This window comes from Coregonus clupeaformis, unplaced genomic scaffold (genome assembly GCF_020615455.1).
Source record: "Coregonus clupeaformis isolate EN_2021a unplaced genomic scaffold, ASM2061545v1 scaf0069, whole genome shotgun sequence".
Lineage (NCBI taxonomy): Eukaryota > Metazoa > Chordata > Actinopteri > Salmoniformes > Salmonidae > Coregonus > Coregonus clupeaformis.
In genome coordinates, this window is record NW_025533524.1 from 77,708 (window position 1) to 100,245 (window position 22,538).

The window sequence follows — 22,538 nt, forward strand, 5'->3', positions numbered from 1 at the left end:
CTTCAGACCAGACCTCTACTGCTTCAGACCAGACCTCTACTACTTCAGACCAGACCTCTACTGCTTCAGACCAGACCTCTACTGCTTCAGACCAGACCTCTACCGCTTCAGACCAGACCTCTACTGCTTCAGACCAGACCTCTACCGCTTCAGACCAGACCTCTACTACTTCGGACCTCTACTGCTTCAGACCAGACCTCTACTACTTCGGACCTCTACTGCTTCAGACCAGACCTCTACTGCTTCAGACCAGACCTCTACTGCTTCAGACCAGACCTCTACTGCTTCAGACCAGACCTCTACTACTTCCTCAGACCAGAGTAACTGTGAGTCACACCAGGAGAAGTGTTTTAGAGGGAGGTGAGAGACTGAGAGAACCAGCTTCCTGTGTTTGCTGAGAGGCGTATTGCCCAGAAAGTACTGCGGTCAAGCCCTATCTGGCGGACAGATACAGCAAATAGAAGCCGATTCCCGAAACACTCTCGTCAAAAGTAGTGCGTAGGGAATAGGGTGCCATTTGGGACGGCACTTGGATCTCTCTCTCTCTCTCTCTCTCTCTCTCTCTCTCTCTCTCTCTCTCTCTCTCTCGTTGACTCAGAGCCAGTGACATCACTCCTTTCCTTTCCCACCTCTTTAGGATGGTGTGGGCAAACACGTTAGCTCCTGACAGCTCTGCTCAAAGGCTTTAGGTAAACTGTTGACCTTTGGCGGATATAAGGCGAACATTTGCACCTCTCAAATCCCTGAGAGGTGCAAATGAAACAGAACGTTAAGGCGGGAAAGAAAGGCAAGTTGCTGTGTTGGGAGACAGACAGGTTATTTGAAAAGTTTCCTTTCATAGACAGGCAGGGATGGAGGAGTGGAGGGTATGTCCCCTGTAGCTCAGTTGGTAGAGCATGGCACTTGCAACGCCAGGGTTGTGGGTTCGTTTCGCACGGGGGGCCAGTATGAAAATGTATGCACTCACTAACTGTAAGTCGCTCTGGATAAGAGCATCTGCTAAATGACTGAAAATGTAGGGGTTGTAGAGAAGTCATCATGTGGTCGGAGCCGAAGGGCTGTGAGTGCTGGGCTGGGCTGGGCTGGGCTGGGCTGGGCTGGGCTGGGTTGGGTTGGGCTAGCCCTGTATTCACAAACCCAGCGTAGGAGAGCTGATATGAGATTAGTTTGACCTTTTTAGATCATATTGAATAAGATTATATGGACAGAGAGGTCCTGATCTTAGATCAGCACTCTTACTCTGAGGGGCTTTCTGAATATGGGCGGAGGTCTGGTCTAGTGGTCAGCACACTGAGGACAGCAGAGGTGACGTCACTCCAAGCCAAACGGGGACGCTACTTCACTTAGAAAATAAATGTTCCCTTCCCCCCAGCCGCTACCTCAGTTGAGAGGGAGAAAATAGCCCTCTGACTTCGGCTGATGACGGAAGCATGTTATCAGGTTCCATGCCGAAGCCATGTGTAAGTAGTTAATTCAGGAAAGGAGTAAAGTCACTTGAGGGCATTGACTGCGTTACATCGTTAATGATTACGGCCTGTGTCCCAAACGGCATCCTATTCCTTATATATAGTGCACTCCTTTTGACCAGAGCTCTATGGTCCCTGGTCAAAAGTAGTGCACTATATAGGAGATAGGGTGCCGTTTGGGAAGCGGACAGTGTGAGCTGCGACTAAACCTGGCGTGGGGGGAAAACAACTGTTGTTGATTCATAGAAAGAAAGCTAGCCGGTCAATTACTGAAGAAGAATCTCAGCAGGGTTCTTGATGCCAAGTCACCTACGTTGAGGAGCAAATGTGGCGTCTACTGGACAATGCAGTGGGAAGTATCTACCGAGTCAACAGTTGGTTCATCAGTGGTGGTTCAAGGTGAACCTATGCGCACAAGATGTTGAAAATATGTTGAAAATACATATATGTGGTTGAAAAGACGTCTTTCAAGCAATTTTGATCAATGGGTAGGACGTTTTCTGCCACGTAATTTTTTTTAGGGTGTCAATTGCTTGTCTGAGAAAGGTATTAGATGCACATGGACATTCATTCTGGACAAAGCGGACATTTCTTCGGGTAACGGAGGTAAGAACGTGTCGTAAGCTCACTCCACAGCTAGCCTGAAATGTCGCGGACGGGGCCCCTCAAGAAGTACCTTTTGAGTGGCTCAACCAATTGGTAACGTTGTCAAACAGTGCGGTCACGTGTGTTGCGAGGGAGAACCTCCCTGATTCGAGCCAGAAGTCGGACAGCAGGGAGGCTAGCCATTAGCAGGCTAGCCGTTAGCAGCACACTGACCCCCTGTGAAGTTAGCAATGATAACTTCTGTGGTAAAAAAAAAAATCAGTCTAGAGTCCACTGGTTCAGCTTTGTGGTAACTTACAGTCATCTGCATGTTGGTTTGAAAGCAATGTTGTTACTGAGCTGGGTCTCTTCTGACTGTAGAAAGAGGAATTGGCGTGTTCAACAAAGCAAAATTGTAATAACAAAAAGTATTTGGGTGCTGGGTTCAAAAGGCATATACTGGGAAAAAGGAAAATCCTACACTCACTGAAATATTTATGTTTTAATGTATTTTTTAAGCAGCAGAGGTCAGAGCAAACGGACACATTTGGGCGGCAGCCTTCAGTGTTTGGAGAACGATAGGCATTCACCAATATTTATAGATGACATCACGTTGTTGTACTGCTTCCTTCTTTTTCCTCCTCTGGCTGTTATAGGTGACCTTCCCTACTGCCCTCCTGGCTGTTATAGGTGACCTTCCCTACTGCCCTCCTGGCTGTTATAGGTGACCTTCCCTACTGCCCTCCTGGCTGTTATAGGTGACCTTCCCCACTTCCCTCCTGACTGTTATAGGTGACCTTCCCTACTGCCCTCCTCTGGCTGTTATAGGTGACCTTCCCCACTGCCCTCCTGGCTGTTATAGGTGACCTTCCCTACTGCCCTCCTGACTGTTATAGATGACCTTCCCCACTTCCCTCCTGACTGTTATAGGTGACCTTCCCTACTGCCCTCCTGGCTGTTATAGGTGACCTTCCCTACTGCCCTCCTCTGGCTGTTATAGGTGACCTTCCCTACTGCCCTCCTCTGGCTGTTATAGGAGACCTTCCCCACTTCCCTCCTGACTGTTATAGGTGACCCTCCCTACTGCCCTCCTGGCTGTTATAGGTGACCTTCCCCACTGCCCTCCTTACTGTTATCGGTGGCCTTCCCTACTGCCCTCCTTACTGTTATCGGTGACCTTCCCCACTGCCCTCCTGACTGTTATAGGTGACCTTCCCTACTGCCCTCCTGACTGTTATAGGTGGCCTTCCCTACTGCCCTCCTTACTGTTATCGGTGACCTTCCCCACTGCCCTCCTGACTGTTATAGGTGACCTTCCCTACTGCCCTCCTCTGACTGTTATAGGTGACCTTCCCCACTGCCCTCCTCTGACTGTTATAGGTGACCTTCCCCACTGCCCTCCTGACTGTTATAGGTGACCTTCCCTACTGCCCTCCTCTGACTGTTATAGATGGTCTTCCCTACTGCCCTCATCTAACTTATAGATGCCCTTCCTGACTGTTATCGGTGACCTTCCCTACTGCCCTCCTGACTGTTATAGGTGACCTTCCCCACTGCCCTCCTGACTGTTATAGATGACCTTCCCCACTGCCCTCCTGACTGTTATAGGTGACCTTCCCTACTGCCCTCCTGACTGTTATAGGAGACCTTCCCTACTGCCCTCCTGACTGTTATAGGTGACCTTCCCTACTGCCCTCCTCTGACTGTTATAGGTGACCTTCCCTACTGCCCTCCTGACTGTTATGGGAGACCTTCCCTACTGCCCTCCTGGCTGTTATAGGTGACCTTCCCTACTGCCCTCCTGACTGTTATAGGTGACCTTCCCTACTGCCCTCCTGACTGTTATAGATGACCTTCCCTACTGCCCTCCTGACTGTTATAGGTGACCTTCCCTACTGCCCTCCTGACTGTTATAGGAGACCTTCCCTACTGCCCTCCTGGCTGTTATAGGTGACCTTCCCTACTGCCCTCCTGACTGTTATAGATGACCTTCCCTACTGCCCTCCTGACTGTTATAGGTGACCTTCCCTACTGCCCTCCTGACTGTTATAGGTGGCCTTCCCTACTGCCCTCCTGACTGTTATAGATGGCCTTCCCTACTGCCCTCCTGACTGTTATAGATGACCTTCCCTACTGCCATCCTGACTGTTATAGATGACCTTCCCTACTGCCCTCCTCTGACTGTTATAGGTGACCTTCCCTACTGCCCTCATCTGGCTGTTATAGGAGACCTTCCCTACTGCCCTCATCTGGCTGTTATAGGAGACCTTCCCTACTGCCCTCATCTGGCTGTTATAAGAGACCTTCCCTACTGCCCTCCTCTGGCTGTTATAGATGGTCTTCCCTACTGCCCTCATCTAACTTATAGATGACCTTCCCTACTGCCTTCCTGACTGTTATAGGTGACCTTCCCTACTGCCATCCTGACTGTTATAGGTGACCTTCCCTACTGCCCTCCTCTGGCTGTTATAGATGTCCTTCCCTACTGCCCTCATCTGGCTGTTATAGATGTTTCCCTACTGCCCTCACCAAGTGATCAAGCATTTCTGATCTCTTTCTTCTCTCCTCCTCTCTCTTACAGAAGACCTGCCCGACTGTGCTAAGGGTATTAACATCACAGTGTTGAAGCATTACTGAGCGCTGTCCTGCGATGTCTGTTTCTTGCAAATACACTGCCCTAGTGTCTGTCTCCTCTCTGTCTCCAACAACCTGCCCTAGTGTCTGTCTCCTCTCGGTCTCCAACAACCTGCCCTAATGTCTGTCTCCTCTCGGTCTCCAACAACCTGCCCTAGTGTCTGTCTCCTCTCGGTCTCCAACAACCTGCCCTAGTGTCTGTCTCCTCTCGGTCTCCAACAACCTGCCCTAGTGTCTGTCTCCAACAACCTGCCCTAGTGTCTGTCTCCTCTCGGTCTCCAACAACCTGCCCCACTGTCTCCAATAACCTGCCCTACTCTCCCAATGTCATCACCTCCAACTAGTCCATTGGTTAAGATTTGTAGGAACATAATCTGGTTCATTGTGACTGACTGTGGTCTCTCTTTCTGTCCTACAGATGACCTTCCCTACTGTCCTAAAGGCGTCACCTCCAAAGTGTTCCGTTTCAACGTGTCGGCCATGGAGAGGAACTCCACCAACCTGTTCCGAGCAGAGTTCCGTGCTCTCAGGGTTCCAAACTCTGCTGCCAATAGGAACGAACAGAGGGTGGAGCTTTACCAGGTATGTGAAAGGTACCCTCCGTCTCTGCATGTCCTTCAGAGATCTTCAACTCCACCTGACAACGATAAGTCTTTCCTCCTAGTTTCATTTCGAGGCAGGGCACCCAAAGGCCCGCAGAGCAACATCCAGGTCATCAGGCATCAACACGGGGTTGCGTCCCAAATGGCACCCTATTCCCTATATAGTGCACTACTTTTGACCAGATCCCTATTGGTCCTGATCAAAGGTAGTGTACTGTAAAGGGAATAGGGCGCCATTTGGGATGTAAGACTTGTCAATTGATAGTCAATAAAAGTCATAAAGTCAAGCTCTTTAGGCAGGGGTCAAAATAGTATGTGAGGGAGGCTCCTGGTAGAGGAAGCACAGTGCCCCAAGGCTCCTGGTAGAGGAAGCACAGTGCCCCAAGGTTCCTGGTAGAGGAAGCACAGTGCCCCAAGGCTCCTGGTAGAGGAAACACAGTGCCCCAAGGTGTGAGGGAGGCTCCTGGTAGAGGAAACACAGTGCCCCAAGGCTCCTGGTAGAGGAAGCACAGTGCCCCAAGGTGTGAGGGAGGTTCCTGGTAGAGGAAGCACAGTGCCCCAAGGCTCCTGGTAGAGGAAACACAGTGCCCCAAGGCTCCTGGTAGAGGAAGCACAGTGCCCCAAGGTGTGAGGGAGGTTCCTGGTAGAGGAAGCAAAGTGCCCCAAGGTGTGAGGGAGGTTCCTGGTAGAGGAAGCACAGTGCCCCAAGGTGTGAGGGAGGTTCCTGGTAGAGGAAGCAAAGTGCCCCAAGGTGTGAGGGAGGTTCCTGGTAGAGGAAGCACAGTGCCCCAAGATGTGAGGGAGGTTCCTGGTAGAGGAAGCACAGTGCCCCAAGGCTCCTGGTAGAGGAAGCGCAGTGCCCGAAGATACTTCACGCACCGTCACCTCCCAGGCATAATTTTTTTTTAAAGATCTGCAATTCAACAGTTTTTGTTGCTAAGGAGCATGATCGGTAGTGGACTTTTTACATGTTCTAATGACCAGAAGGTTCAGTTTACCACATATAGGTTCACCACACCACAGATAGGTTCACCACACCACAGATAGGTTCACCATACTGGCATTGACCAAAAACAAAACAAGTTGCCTGTTATTCCACAACCCCATTTCTCAAACTTCACAGTTTCAACTGAGGAAGAGGAGAGAGACAATGAAATCCAGCTTGTGGTTTGGTGGTGGGCAGCCAGCCAGCCGCCAGACCCTAACTCCAGCTCGTCAGGCCTGGAGAATGTGTGCAGGGTCTGGCTCGGGGCAAGGTAGCACTAGTGTGTCCTGGAGAATGTGTGCAGAGCTCAGGCCAGCAGGATGTTGTCAACAGACCAGCACCACACATGGGTTCAAATAGTAGTTTCCTTTCATATACTTTGAGAGCAGTGGCGGTCAGTGCCGTTTTAAGATGTGGGAGGATTATTTTATTTTTTCATGAGCATGGCCTTATTTCTATTACAGCATGTTGGATGACTTGTCTTTGATATTCCGTTCACCCAGCTCAACGTAACATTGATAGGTTTAGGCTACTACATGATACTCAAATTATTTACATTTACATTTTAGTCATTTAGCAGACGCTCTTATCCAGAGCGACTTACAGGAGCAATTAGGGTTAAGTGCCTTGCTCAAGGGCACATTTACGTCATTTAGCAGACGCTCTTATCCAGAGCGACTACAAATTGGTGCATTCACCCTATAGCCAGTGGGATAAGCACTTTACAATTATACTATTTTATTTTTATTTTTATTTTTTTTGGGGGGGTGGTCTTGTAACGGATGCGAGCTTCAACTGGAAGCCAGTGGAGTGTGCGGAGGAGGGGGGTGACGTGAGAGAACTTGGGAAGGTTGAACACCAGACGGGCTGCGGCATTCTGGATGAGTTGTAGGGGTTTAATGGCACAGGCAGGGAGCCCAGCCAACAGCGAGTTGCAGTAATCCAGACGGGAGATGACAAGTGCCTGGATTAGGACCTGTGCCGCTTCCTGTGTAAGGCAGGGTCAGTACTCTCCGAATGTTGTAGAGCATGAACCTGCAGGATCGGGTCACCGCCTTGATGTTAGCGGAGAACGACAGGGTGTTGTCCAGGGTCACGCCAAGGCTCTTCGCACTCTGGGAGGAGGACACAACGGAGTTGTCAACCGTGATGGCGAGATCATGGAACGGGCAGTCCTTCCCCGGGAGGAAGAGCAGCTCCGTCTTGCCAGGGTTCAGCTTGAGGTGGTGATCCGTCATCCATACTGATATGTCGGCCAGACATGCAGAGATGCGATTCGCCACCTGGTTATCAGAAGGGGGAAAGGAGAAGATTAGTTGTGTATCGTCAGCGTAGCAATGATAGGAGAGGCCATGTGAGGATATGACAGAGCCAAGTGACTTGGTGTATAGGGAGAAAAGGAGAGGGCCTAGAACTGAGCCCTGGGGGACACCAGTGGTGAGAGCACGTGGTGCGGAGACAGCTTCTCGCCACGCCACTTGGTAGGAGCGACCGGTCAGGTAGGGACGCAATCCAGGGAGTGAGCCGCGCCGGAGATGCCCAGCTCGGGAGAGGGTGGAGAGGAGGATCTGATGGTTCACTGTATCAAAGGCAGCAGACAGGTCTAGAAGGACAAGAGCAGAGGAGAGAGAGTTAGCTTTAGCAGTGCGGAGAGCCTCCGTGACACAGAGAAGAGCAGTCTCAGTTGAATGACCAGTCCTGAAACCTGACTGGTTTGGATCAAGAAGGTCATTCTGAGAGAGATAGCAAGAGAGTTGGCTAAAGACGGCACGCTCAATAGTTTTGGAAAGAAAAGAAAGAAGGGATACTGGTCTGTAGTTGTTGACATCAGTGGGATCGAGTGTTGGTTTTTTGAGAAGGGGTGCAACTCTCGCTCTCTTGAAGACGGAAGGGACATGGCCAGCGGTCAAGGATGAGTTGATCAGCGAGGTGAGGTAGGGGGAGAAGGTCACCGGAGATGGTCTGGAGAAGAGAGGAGGGGATGGGGTCAAGCGGGCAGGTTGTTGGGCGGCCTGCAGTCACTAAGGTCGCAAGATTTTATCTGGTGAGAGAGAGGAGAAAGAAGTCAAAGCATAGGGTAGGGCAGTGAGCAGGACCAGCAGTGTCATTAGACTTAACAAACGAGGATCGGATGTCGTCAACCTTCTTTTTCAAAGTGGTTGACAAAGTCATCCACAGAGAGGGAGGAGGGGGGATTCAGCAGTGAGGAGAATGTGGCAAAGAGCTTCCTAGGGTTAGAGGCAGATGCTTGGAATTTAGAATGGTAGAAAGTGGCCTTAGCAGCAGAAACAGATGAAGAAAATGTAGAGAGGAGGGAGGAAAAGATGCCAGGTCGGCAGGGAGTTTAGTTTTCTTCCATTTCCGCTCAGCTGCCCGGAGCTCTGTTCTGTGAGCTCGCAATGAGTCATCAAGCCACAGAGCTGGAGGGGAGGACCGAGCCGGCCGGGAGGATAGGGGACACAGGGAGTCAAAGGATGCAGAAAGGGAGGAGAGGAGGGTTGAGGAGGCAGAATCAGGAGATTGGAGGGAGAAGGATTGAGCAGAGGGAAGAGATGATAGGATGGAAGAGGAGAGAGTAGTGGGAGAGAGAGAGCGAAGGTTGCGGCGGCGCGTTACCATCTGTGTAGGGGCAGAGTGAGTAGTGTTGGAGGAGAGCGAGAGAGAAAAGGATACAAAGTAGTGGTCGGAGACATGGAGGGGAGTTGCAGTGAGATTAGTAGAAGAGCAACATCTAGTAAAGATGAAGTCAAGCGTATTGCCTGCCTTGTGAGTGGGGGGGATGGTGAGAGGGTGAGGTCAAAAGAGGAGAGGAGTGGAAAGAAGGAGGCAGAGAGAAATGAGTCAAATGTAGACGTGGGGAGGTTGAAATCCCCCAAAACTGTGAAGGGTGAGCCATCCTCAGGAAAGGAACTTATCAAGGCGTCAAGCTCATTGATGAACTCTCCAAGGGAACCTGGAGGGCGATAGATGACAAGGATATTAAGCTTAAATGGGCTAGTGACTGTGACAGTGTGGAATTCAAATGAGGAGATAGACAGATGGGTTAGGGGAAAAATTGAGAATGACCACTTGGGAGAGATGAGGATTCCTGTGCCACCACCCCTCTGACCAGATGCTCTCGGGGTATGCGAGAACACATGGTCAGATGAGGAGAGAGCAGTAGGAGTAGCAGTGTTTTCAGTGGTAATCCACGTTTCCGTCAGCGCCAGGAAGTCGAGGGACTGGAGGGTAGCATAGGCTGGGATGAAGTCAGCCTTGTTGGCGGCAGAACGGCAGTTCCAGAGGCTGCCTGAGACCTGGAACTCCAGGTGTGTGGTGCGTGCAGGGACCACCAGGTTAGAGAGGCAGCAGCCACGCGGTGTGAGGCGTTTGTGTAGCTTGTGCGGAGAGGAGAGAACAGGGATAGGCAGAGGCATAGTTGACAGGCTGCAGCAGATGGCTACAATAATGCAGAGGAGATCGGAATGAAATGAACTAAACATCAGGGAAAGGAGAGAGCAGGCCTCCTCACCAAAAAAAAAATATATATATATAACTCTCCCAACTTCCACCTCAGAAACTATAATTGTTTCACTGAACCACCCGAGTAAAACTCTCCCAACTTCCACTTTAGAAATTAGAATTGTTGTAAACTACAGCAGACTGTTATCAGTAGCTGTAATTAAGTACAGCAGCTACCAACCACCTAACGTTAATGCCTCGGATGAGGTTAGAAAAACAGCTGAATGGTAGCAGCTAGCTGGCTCAATCACAGGTACTCTTAAGCATGAAATAACATTGGAAACAATTAACCACAGTTGCAAAAGTTACCAGTAGCTACCCGCTAGCTAGCTAGCTAGCTTTGTTGGTCCAAGTAGTGGGTAAGCTAGCTCGTGCTTCGCCGGGGTCCGCCGAATACAGTCCTTACCTACAATAATTACCTACAATAACCTTCAATAACTACCTGAGTAAGCTGCCTATAATACCAAACTACAATACCTACCTACAATCTAAATACATGGTTTAAGCTTAACTCAACACCATATAAGAAGCCAAGCTTACCTTTCATAACGCAGCAATGATTAAACGTTGGGTAGCTAGCACAAAGATATTGTATTTAGCTACCACAGTACAGCCAGCTGGTAGTGTTGGCTGGCTAGCAATGGCTACTGTGTTGACTTTGTTTGAAAAACGGCGTCGCTGCGAACGAATGTAGCTGGCTAAAAGGATATTGTTTTTAGTTGCAACCGTTGCTAATAGCAACTCGCCAGCTAATCCAGGAGGTGAGTTAGCTAGCTAGCTTCGTGCTACACCCGGCACCGCCGAATACAAAAGTAACCTACAATAACTACACAACAGCTACCCACAACAGCCCTCGATGCCTACCTATACTACTTAATACATGATAAAGTTGTATGAAAAAAGGACAAGGGTTACTTACAAACTTGATCCATAGGTCAACATAACGGCTGTCATTGTGATATGTATTTTCCTCTGTGAAGCGCATCACAGCTCTCTCCAAAAGCACAGAAAGGTTACTCTCCTTTCCTCCCTGTGGATAGGTCTGCTCTGTCCATTTAACATACCTGTTAAAAAGGAACCATGTTATCTGGCTACAATAATGACATTATCGATGAACATTAAGACATTCACACTAATATTCCTTCAGGTATGATTACAGTATTGGTCAGAGTAATCATTTTCAAAGTTTTTCAACAGAATCGGCGGAATTAATACATTTGACATTTTAGTCAAATTATCCCTGTACCCATCATGAGGTTGCTATAACCTAGCCTATGAAATAAAGTCTACAATGTAGGTGCACACAGGTCGAGAGACTAATTTGAGGTGACACATGGACAGACAGTGACATTCAATACCGGCTTGCACACTCTTCCCTGCATTTAGCTGATATACGGTGTAATCATTAGTTCAACAGTTGCAAACGAGAGTTTCTATTGGACAAATTCAGGTATTTATCCCCATTTTGTTCCGTTTAAGAAACGTTTTTCAACAGAATTGGCGGAATTAATACATTTGACATTTTAGTCATTTAGCAGACGCTCTTATCCAGAGCGACTTACAGTTAGCGAGTGCATACATTTTCATACTGGCCCCCCGTGGGAAACGCACCCACAACCCTGGCATTGCAAGCGCCATGCTCTACCAACTGAGCTACAGGGGACTACATCCCTGATCACACGTAAACACAGTTCACTTTCATAGCAGCCATTTTGTATTCCTTCTCGCATCTATGCTCTCTCCTCCTCTCACCTTGTCCCTTCGCTTGTGGACTTTAATGCAGAACACATCAGCTGTATGTGACCAGGCATAAAAACCTTTCCAAGCCAAACCATATCATAACCGCTACACACAGCCTTTATCGTTGTCCCCATATTAGCTAAAATAAACGTCATAGTCAACATAGCTAATAGAACTAACGTGTTTGTAAACCCACTACAATCATGCAGTAACGTTACAGTGTACAGTCAGTAAGCAGTTATACCGGCGGGCCCCGGTGGCAATACATTTGTAAAACCAAAAGCTTACCTTGACTTGGAAGAGTTCCAGTTTTGTGATGGAAAGTCATAGCCAGCTAGCTAACATAGCATCCCTCTGTTTGAGCAGGGTGTTTCAGTAGGCTGAACTAGATAGCTGCATTTGCTAGCTAAGTAAGTAAAAGTTTTAAAAAATGAAGAAATTTCTCTCTTGCTTGTCATTCATTTTGGAAGAAATTAATTTGTTAAACTGTTCAACTAGTCTTTTCTCTGTCTTTGAGTCAACTACTCACCACATTTTATGCACTGCAGTGCTAGCTAGCTGTATCTTTATGCTTTCAGTACTAGATTCATTCTCTGATCCTTTGATTGGGTGGACAAAATGTCAGTTCATGCTGCAAGAGCTCTGATAGGTTGGAGGACGTCCTCCAGAAGTTGTCATAATTACTGTGTAAGTCTATGGAAGGGGGTGAGAGCCATGAGCCTCCTAGGTTTTGTATTTAAGTCAATGTACCCAGAGGAGGACGGAAGCTAGCTGTCCTCCGGCTATACCATGGTGCTACTGTACAGAGTGTGGTTGAGGCGACTGTAGATCTTCTTTGCAAAATTGTGTGTTTTAATCAATTATTTGGTGACGTGAATATATTTAGTATAGTTTTATCTAAAAAGGATAACTTAAATGTTTTACAATTTGATTTTTATCAAATTCACTGAGGAGGATGGTCCTCCACTTCCTCCTCTGAGTAGCTTCCACTGTTTGAGAGTTTAATTTAGCCTTTTTTTTTGGATGCCGATTCACTTTTTGAATTGAAAACTGAATGTACCCCAAACCTTCTACAAGCATCTGTCTCTAAAGCCTCTGCTCTAGAATATGACATGTGGTGCCATGTAGTAATGCCAGAAATGACATCCTTATTGTGGAGTTTCTTTACGCTTCTCAAGTTCCAATAGCATCAGTTGTTATTGGATCAGTGTAGCGGCTCTGTATCGTTCATATACAGTAACTCACCTACCCTTGGCTTTCAGATCCTGAGGCCAGACGAGCACATAGCTAAGCAGCGCTACATTGGAGCCAAGAACGTGCTGACCAAGGGAACGCCAGAATGGGTCTCCTTCGACGTGACAGAGGCAGTACGGGAGTGGCTGATGTACAGAGGTGACCACAATTGATTAATTAATTGATTGTAGTGCTGAGCAATTTGTGCTTTTTTGAGGTCGGTTCGGTTTCGGCAAAAAATAAAATATTATAATAATAATAATAATGAAATGCACTATGCATTATGTGGATTGAATGCTGTAACAGAGAATAAAACAATTATTCAAATAAAAGTCCCATGATGGTAGTGACTGACCATTACTGCTTATCACTTATTAACCATCATATATTCACATTACTTTATTACAATATTTCAGTTGTATATTACGTTTGTTTTATTTGACGGCTTTATTATTTCATTCTAAGTCATCTCATCTCTATAGAGCTGCTGTCTGACAAAATCACTATTTTTAGTAATTCTTCAAAGTAAATAAGGCATACTGTCACGATCGTCTAAGGAGGAGGACCAAGGCGCAGCGTTGAGGGTGAACATATTTATTTAGAGAATGATCACACGATCAAAACAACAGACGATAACGCGACGTCTACGGTACAACACAAACCAAATAAGAACAAGAAACCACAAATAATGAATGCCTAACGGCTACCTAAGTATGACTCCCAATCAGAGACAACGAGCTACAGCCGTCTCTGATTGGGAGCCACCCTGGCCAACATAGATATACAACAACTAGAACATAAACAAATAAACTCACACCCTGGCTCAACATACTAGAGTCCCCAGAGCCAGGGCGTGACAGTACCCCCCCCTAAAGGCGCGGACTCCGACCGCGCCAACCAAATACAACAGGGGAGGGACCGGGTGGGCACTCCGCCTCGGCGGCGGATCCGGCTCGGACATGACCCCCACTCCTTCTCTAACCCCCAAAGTACCCCTGGTCCGGTCTGGCCCTGCTGACCAGAGCTGAACTGAACACTAGTGGAGCGGATTGCTCTAGCTCCGGCGTGACGCAGCACCTGACCGGTGCCGGACCCGCCACCGGTGGAACAGGCACGGGCCGTGCCGGACTGGCACGCACACCACTGGCTTGGTGTGGGGAGCAGGAGCGGGCCGAGCCGGGCTGGCGAAACGCACCACTGACTTGGTGCGGGAGCAGGGGCGGGCCGGACCGGGCTGACGAGCGCACCACTGACTTGGTGCGGGGAGCAGGAACGGGCCGGACAGGGCTGACGAAACGCACCACAGACTTGGGTGCGGGAGCAGGAAGGGGCCGGACAGGGGCTGGCCAAACGCACCACAGACTTGGTGCGGGGAGCAGGAATGGGCCGGACTGGGCTGGCGACGCGCACCACAGACTTAGTGCGGAGAGCAGGAACGGGCCGGACAGGGCTGACGAAACGCACCACTGACTTGGTGCGGGGAGCAGGAATGGGCCGGACTGGGCTGGCGACGCGCACCACAGACTTGGTGCAGTGGCAGGAACAGGCCGGACCGTACTGGGAACACACACCACTGGCCCTACGTGGGGATCAGGAACAGGCCGGACCGGACTGGCAACACACGCCAGTACCTCTCGCCGTGCCTCTACATCTTCCACCCCCTCTTCGACCAGTGGCCCCCGTAGCCTGGCGGCCTCCTCTGCCAATCCGCTGGGCCGCTCTGCCGCGGTCTCCTGCTGGCCCGTCGTCCCACGGCGTTAGACCCCCTAAAAAAATTTCTGGGCGTCTCCCCTACCCGTGGACCCGGTCTCCATGTCCCTCGCCAGCCTTTCGCCCTTCTGCCACAATGTCAAGCCCTTCTCTTCCTCACTCGGCTTGACCCAGTCGAGGAGGCGAAGGAGATCTGTTAGGGATCTCCCTGGCGATGGCTCCTGGACACGCTGCTTGGTCACATCTTGGTGGTTTCTTCTGTCACGATCGTCTAAGGAGGAGGACCAAGGCGCAGCGTTGAGGGTGAACATATTTATTTAGAGAATGATCACACGATCAAAACAACAGACGATAACGCGACGTCTACGGTATAACACAAACCAAATAAGAACAAGAAACCACAAATAATGAATGCCTAACGGCTACCTAAGTATGACTCCCAATCAGAGACAACGAGCTACAGCCGTCTCTGATTGGGAGCCACCCTGGCCAACATAGATATACAACAACTAGAACATAAACAAATGAAAACTCACACCCTGGCTCAACATACTAGAGTCCCCAGAGCCAGGGCGTGACACATACTTTTATGACTGCTGAATACCAACTATCAATCACTTAATGTATTTTCAGGCTCGTAAAACGCAACTGCTTTCTCTTCCTCTCGATCGCGCGTTCTCTGTTCTCAGTCTCCATGTCTGCTCCTCACAGACCTGACAAGCTTAAGCGGCCGTGCAATGGATTATTGTCGTAGTTAATTACCACATTTCCTGCATTAAACTATGTATACGGAACAAAAATATAAAACACAACGTGCAACAATTTCAACGATTTTACAGTTAATATAAGGAAATCAGTCAATTGAAATAAATTCATTAGGCCCTAATCTATGGATTTCACATGACTGGGCAGGGGTGCAGCCATGGGTGGGCCTGGGAGGGCATAGGCCCACCCACTGGGGAGCCAGGCTCAGCCAATCAGAATATGTTTTTACCCACAATAGGGCTTTATTACAGACAGAAATACTCCTCAGTTTCATCAGATGTCTGGGTGGCTGGTCTCAGACGATCCCGCAGGTGAAGAAGTCAGATGTGGAGGTCCTGGGCTGGCGTCGTTACACGTGGTCTGCGGTTGTGAGGCCGGTTGAACGTACTGCCAAATTCTCTAAAACAACGTTGGCGGCTTATGGTAGAGAAATGAACATTCAATTCTCTGGCAACAGCTCTGGTGGACATTCCTACAGTCTGCATGCCAATTGCACGCTCCCTCAAAACTTGAGACATCTGTGGCATTGTGTTGTGTGACAAAACTGCACATTTTAGAGTGGCCTTTTATTGTCCCCAACGCAAGATGCACCTGTGTAATGATCATGCTGTTTAATCAGCTTCTTGATTTGCCACACCTGTCAGGTGGATGGATTATTTTAGCAAAGGGGAAATGCTCACTAACAAGGATGTAAACACAATTTAAGAGAATTATATTTTTGTGCATATGGAACATTTCTGGGATCTTTTATTTCAGCTCATGAAACATGGGACCAACACTTTACATCTTGCGTTTATATTTTTGTTCAGTGTAGAATATTGGCCTGTTGGAAACTACAACTCCCTAATACATCGCACAGTTCAGGCTTGATCTGATTTATCTCTACAGAAACTGCACACAGTGCTCACAGAAAGAAAAAAAAACCGAACAAAATGGAATTCAGATAATTGAACCGACGTCGGTGAATTCGTTTGTTAAAAACCGAAGAATTACCAAAATGTCGGTTAATCGCTAAGCACTAATTGATTGACGTGATGCCTATCTCCTCTCAGAGACCAACCTGGGTCTGGAGATCAGCGTGCACTGCCCCTGCCACACCTTCAACCCCAACGGTGACATCATCGACAATGTGAACGAAGTGCTGGAGGTCAAGTTCAAAGGTCAGTAGGCATAACATTCTCTTCCTTGTGAGGTCTTTTCCGGGAAAACATCAAGTCCTTTGTTGTTACCACCCAATTACTGACAGTGAACTGCAAGTCTTGCTCTGTCCCCCACATACACACATATAGGGCGGCAGGTAGCTTAGTGGTTAAGAGCGTTGTGCCAGTAACCGAAAGGTCGCTGGTTCTAATCCCCGAACCGACTAGGTGAAAAATCTGTCGATGTGCCCTTGAGCAAGGCACTTAACCCTAATTGCTCCTGTAAGTCGCTCTGGATAAGAGCGTCTGCTAAATGACTAATTATTTATTTATAATTATATACTGACAGCTTCCTGAGTCCCCCACATACTGACAGCTTCCTGAGTCCCCCACATACTGACAGCTTCCTGAGTCCCCCACATACTGACAGCTTCCTGAGTCCCCCACATACTGACAGCTTCCTGAGTCCCCCACATACTGACAGCTTCCTGAGTCCCCCACATACTGACAGCTTCCTGAGTCCCCCACATACTGACAGCTTCCTGAGTCCCCCACATACTGACAGCTTCCTGAGTCCCCCACATACTGACAGCTTCCTGAGTCCCCCACATACTGACAGCTTCCTGAGTCCCCCACATATTGACAGCTTCCTGAGTCCCCCACATACTGACAGCTTCCTGAGTCCCCCACATACTGACAGCTTCCTGAGTCCCCCACATACTGACAGCTTCCTGAGTCCCCCACATACTGACAGCTTCCTGAGTCCCCCACATACTGACAGCTTCCTGAGTCCCCCACATACTGACAGCTTCCTGAGTCCCCCACATACTGACAGCTTCCTGAGTCCCCCACACACTGACAGCTTCCTGAGCTGCATCTGTGTTCCTTTTGACAAACTGAACTTTGAACTGACATTCAAAAAACACTAACATTTTTAAAAGGCTTTACAAGACAAAGTCACAGAAGGACTAGCTCAGTAACTGAGCAGCAGGCCAGGAGGAAGGCCTATGGCATCCTGGGGGACAGCACCCATGTCCTCAACACGCAGTTCAAATTGCTCCCCCCTTGGACGCCGCCTGCGCTGTCTGAAGTGCTCCACCAATAGGGGCAGGGCCTCGTTTGAGCCCGAGGCCCTCCACCTGGTTAACAGGACCATCGAGGCCCTCCACCTGGTTAACAGGACCATCAAGGCCCTCCACCTGGTTAACAGGACCATCAAGGAAGATCTAGGGACAATTCTAGAGATAGTTTAACCCTGACATTAATTAACAACTGTGGCTTCCGTGAACTTTTTAGTTTCTTAAATTGCACCATGCACATTTTAATTGATGCCTCAAGTGTTGATATTGTAGTTCTTATACTGCCCGTCTGTGTGTGTGTGTGTGTGTGTGTGTGTGTGTGTGTGTGTGTGTGTGTGTGTGTGTGTGTGTGTGTGTGTGTGTGTGTGTGTGTGTGTGTGTGTGTGTGTGTGTGTGTGTGTGTGTACTATTTGAACGAATTGCCTCTCTGGGATTAATAAAGTTGTATTGTAATGACTGACCTTTGACCTCTCTCTCTCTCTCTGCTGCAGGGGAGAAACATACAAAATGTCTGACATGTACTGGCTGAAATGTAATGACTGACCTCTGACCTCTCTCTCTGCTGCAGGTGTGGAAGAGGAGTACGAGGAGCTGGGTCGTTGGGACCTGGGTCGTCTGAAGAAGAGGAAGGAGCAGCAGCACCTGCCTCACCTCCTCCTCATGATGATCCCTCCTCACCGCCTCGACTCACAGCCACGCAGACGCAAACGGGCCCTGGACACCAACTACTGTTTCTCGTAAGGACCCTTACTTCTGTCACTTCTGTTTCCACCTGTCGGTTGTCAAATCCTGAAAGGCGCCTTAGACTCTGTGGGGTTTCTAAACAAGTCAGCAGTAGTTTCTTGTACATAAACAACAACAGCAGCAGAAGGAGGATCAATGAGCTAACCTTCCCATGTGTTCAATCTGAAACCATTCTACGTGTGTTGGTTGATCAAGACGAGATAAACTTGAATAACTTAATTGCAACTTCAGCTGACTAACTAAAGTTGTGTGTTAACAAGAAAAATCTTGAGGTGTAACTGAACAGTTATCAAAGCTGGCTACCATTGTTGTATAAGTGACAAGGTATGGGGTTCGTTTCCCACGGGGGGGGCCAGTATGAAAAAATGTATGCACTCACTAACTGTAAGTCGCTCTGGATAAGAGCGTCTGCAAAATGACTAAAATGTAAATGTATGAGTGATTCACCATAGTTAGTTGTGCTCCTTTCCCAGCACTGTTGAGGAGAACTGCTGTGTTCGTCGTCTCTACATCGACTTCCGTCGGGACCTGGACTGGAAGTGGATCCACGAGCCTAAAGGATACTTCGCTAACTACTGCTCTGGACCCTGCCCCTACCTGAGGAGCTCCGACACCACACACACACAGGTGAGGGCAATCTGATAACCACACACACAGGTGAGGGCAATCTGATAACCACACACACACACACACAGGTGAGGGCAATCTGATAACCACACACACACAGGTGAGGGCAATCTAACACCACTCACACACACACACACACAGGTGAGGGCAATCTGATAACCACACACACACAGGTGAGGGCAATTGGCGCAAATAACCACAAGGCTATAATGACAAGAAAAAGACAGGCTAGCTAGGTAGCTGCTCAATAGGTACAGTGAGACAGCAAAATTACATCATACACAGAACTCAACCAGAATAAAATTCTGATCTGCCAGGATTGACTTATTTACGCAATTTAGTTGACAGGGACAGTTGCACATTAATCAACATTAATCCACATTTCAGCTTCCACATCAGAAACACTTAAATGTCTCCTTCAGGGACTAAAATTAACACCCGCCACCTGCCAAATGCGGGTAGGTTTTTGGCTTTTATTTTTTATTTCTTACCTTTATTTAACTAGGCAAGTTACACGCATTGGCGGGTAAGATGTCTATTTCACCAGTCACGTTGGCGGGTGCTCAGGGCTCCACCGTCCCGAGCATTTCACTTGCATTTGTGAATAAAAAGTCAAGTTTGATCACATTTATAGTAAAATAAATGCTGCGGTAGCTGTTCTCAAAGTATATCCGCTGTGTTGTTTCATAGCTGGTAAATTAATCGCACAAAGTCAAATAACTACGAATCATATATAGCCTTTTCCACCTCGCTCTGCAACACTGCCTGGCTGGGAGCTGTGCGCACCGGAAGAGCTGAGTGAGATTCATTTTTAGAAGCGCTGTGCACAGGCATAAAAATTGGTTTAATTTACTTGAAACTAAAGTCTACTGAAGTGAGACTTTGTCCTTGTGTTTCTTGGCTATTTACATTGTTTTGTTCACAAGCTAGGTTGTTTTTCTATGTTTGCGTTTCAACTGCTAGGGAAGAGACGACAACACTTCTACTAGTCAGACTCAATCTCACAGGCACAAACATGACTCGAGTCGCGCTACCACGGTAACCTCCCGCCCTTAAAGGGACAGGTGAACATATTTTGTCTCATCTGTGATATTTTGGTTAAAAGACTCAGGTCACAAAAAATGTAATTATTCAATATACCACATTAGTTACTTCTTACTAGTAATACATTTATTGTTTTAGAAAAATTACAAAGCATGTTCATCAGTTTTTTTTTTTGTGTGTGTGTTTTGTTGGTGTAATTTTAGAAGCAGAAAAATATTTGGGCTGGTAAAACATCTGAGTGGCTGGTGGACAAAAATGATATTTTATGCCCTGGTCTCTTTCCTGTCCATCCATAGCTGCTGAGCCTGTATAACACTCTGAACCCAGAGGCCTCGGCGTCTCCCTGCTGCGTTCCCCAGGACCTGGAGCCCCTTACCATCCTCTACTACTCTGGACGCACCCCCAAAGTAGAGCAGCTATCCAACATGATCGTCAAGTCCTGCAAATGCAGCTGAGGAGGCCGGGAGTAGGTCCGAAGCCTGGGAGTAGGGTAGGGGGAATGGCCCACGTAAGGGGGGCCTGTAGTGGGACACTAGAGCCAGCCAGCCTGCCTACCTGTAGAGGACCAGACTACCACCATCCAGGTTATTTGTATTCGTCATGCTAGACTTTGGCATCGTAACTTCTTCCTTCTTCACTCTTTTTTTTTTTATTTGTTCAGTTTAGAGAGTTAGTAGTTTCCTTTTAAAGTTTTCTAACTGGGTTTCCTTCCCTTCCTACAAACAAACTGGGGGGGGGGGGGGCCGACCGACACAGCAGTGACCATATTTTGTTTGCTTCTATTGCAAACGGAGTGGAGGGAGGAGGGACCTTTATGGATGGAGGAGGATATTATTGTAGATACTAAACATTAACCACACTGCTGCTCTCTTTGAAGACTTTCTTGACAGGTTTAAAAAAAAAAAAAAAAAAAAAAAGGGACCCAAACACAATATGCTGGAAAACATTGATCTGAAAAAAACTATTACGTAACAGATTTTGTGAGATATTGCTTTTTTTCTTTAAATGGCAGATATTTCCTCTGGTGTTGTCATACGGTGTCATACGATTGATGTAATGTTAATGTGTGTCTACGTCTGTTACCTCTGGAATTACTTTTATATTACACTGTGGTCCTCATCATATTGTTTTACTGGTGATTTTGAAGACATACTCTATGTTCACGCCAGATTTTGCTATTTGAGAAGATGAGAAATTAAGCAAAGACATGATGGCTGGCACAGTTGATCGTCTTGTATTTTGGTGTTTAAAAAAAAAAAAAAATCCATAAGAGTAGTCAGTGCATTGGAGTCGTTGTCTCCCTTGAACCGAAGCCTCAACACCAAACCAAATCACAAGCCATGTTTGTTAAAGTGCCTAGAGGTCACCACCCACAATGCAACAGTCACATTACGACTTAGAGATCGAGGCCTCCGAGGACCCAAAAGCCTGTTTATAGCAAGGGCAGCGCCATTGAGGAATTTCACCATTTTAAAGTAGTCATCTGGGTGGGACTTCAAAACATTGGCTTTATACCTGTTCAAACAACACCCTCCAGGTGGCAGTATGCACCCTTTCAGTTGGTTTACCAACTCATAGATATAGTAGAAGAATAAAATCTACTACTTCAAAATGGAGATGGCCTGAATGGCACATGCTGTCACAGACACCATAATGGGACAGATACAAAGAAGAGTCGTCTAACTATCTCCATGCATTAGGAGAAGAGAGTGGCCGAATCCCAAATCACCCCTTCCCCTCGCCCATTCGAACCTCCTCCATTTGCACAAGTGTCCCAAAGCTGAGGGAGTGAAAATGATCGATGGTGTAGGGGCTAATTAGCCCCTCCGGTAGGCACTTCGACTGAGCATTGCAACGCTGCCGGCTTCATAGCGAAGTGGAATCCCATAATGCACTGCGTTATTTTTAATGTAAAAAAAATAATGGAGAGGCGTCCATACAAAAGAATGGAGAGGCGTGCCTAATTATATGACACGTGCATTTGTTTATGTCTGATGTTGAGACTTGACACAAATCAATGTTACTGTTAATATTTTGTAGATGACGGGGGTTTGTTCATTTGAATTTCATGCTCATTTTATTATTTAAAAGTGGAACATGAATTGCATCATTCAAGTCACTAGTGTGTCCCGAAGTTGATGGGTTTATTGATCCCCTCGCCACTGAAGTCACCCTCAGAGTTTCGTCAGCAACACGTGACAACAGAGGGGCCTCGGAGCGAGTTGGTAGGGTTGAGGCGGTGGTTCACCGAGCCTCAGCCGCTTGGTGGTGACCTCAGCCCACCCTCCTGTCGTCTTACCCATCCTCCTGCAGTCTTACCCATCCTCCTGCAGTCTTACCCATCCTCCTGTAGTCTTACCCATCCTCCTGCAGTCTTACCCATCCTCCTGTCATCTTACCCATCCTCCTGCAGTCTTACCCATCCTCCTGTCGTCTTACCCATCCTCCTGCAGTCTTACCCATCCTCCTGCAGTCTTACCCATCCTCCTTCTTACCCATCCTCCTGCAGTCTTACCCATCCTCCTGCAGCTGACCAAGAGCAGTCTGGGCTTCCACACACTGCACTCTTTCATTCCTCCCTCATTACCTTGCTCCTCTCCTGCTGTTTGTTTTGAGGCCCGGTGGAACTACTGGAGAAGTAGGGAGAGGGAGAGAGGGAGAGGGGGAGAGGGAGAGGGGGAGAG

General features: G+C 48.0%; 1 protein-coding gene across 1 annotated transcript in view; it reads left to right on the forward strand.

The window, feature by feature from the left end:
• LOC121556169 (transforming growth factor beta-3 proprotein-like) overlaps window positions 1-20,774 on the forward strand; it is a 37,159-nt gene extending 16,385 nt beyond the window's left edge. The window contains exons 2-7 of the mRNA XM_041870061.2: window positions 5,104-5,267; window positions 12,776-12,905; window positions 16,274-16,381; window positions 18,008-18,176; window positions 18,657-18,810; window positions 20,151-20,774. Coding sequence (XP_041725995.2) covers window positions 5,104-5,267; window positions 12,776-12,905; window positions 16,274-16,381; window positions 18,008-18,176; window positions 18,657-18,810; window positions 20,151-20,309 — 884 coding nt within the window. The 3' untranslated portion in view covers window positions 20,310-20,774. The remainder of the gene's footprint in view (window positions 1-5,103; window positions 5,268-12,775; window positions 12,906-16,273; window positions 16,382-18,007; window positions 18,177-18,656; window positions 18,811-20,150) is intronic.
• Window positions 20,775-22,538: the final 1,764 nt, after the last annotated feature.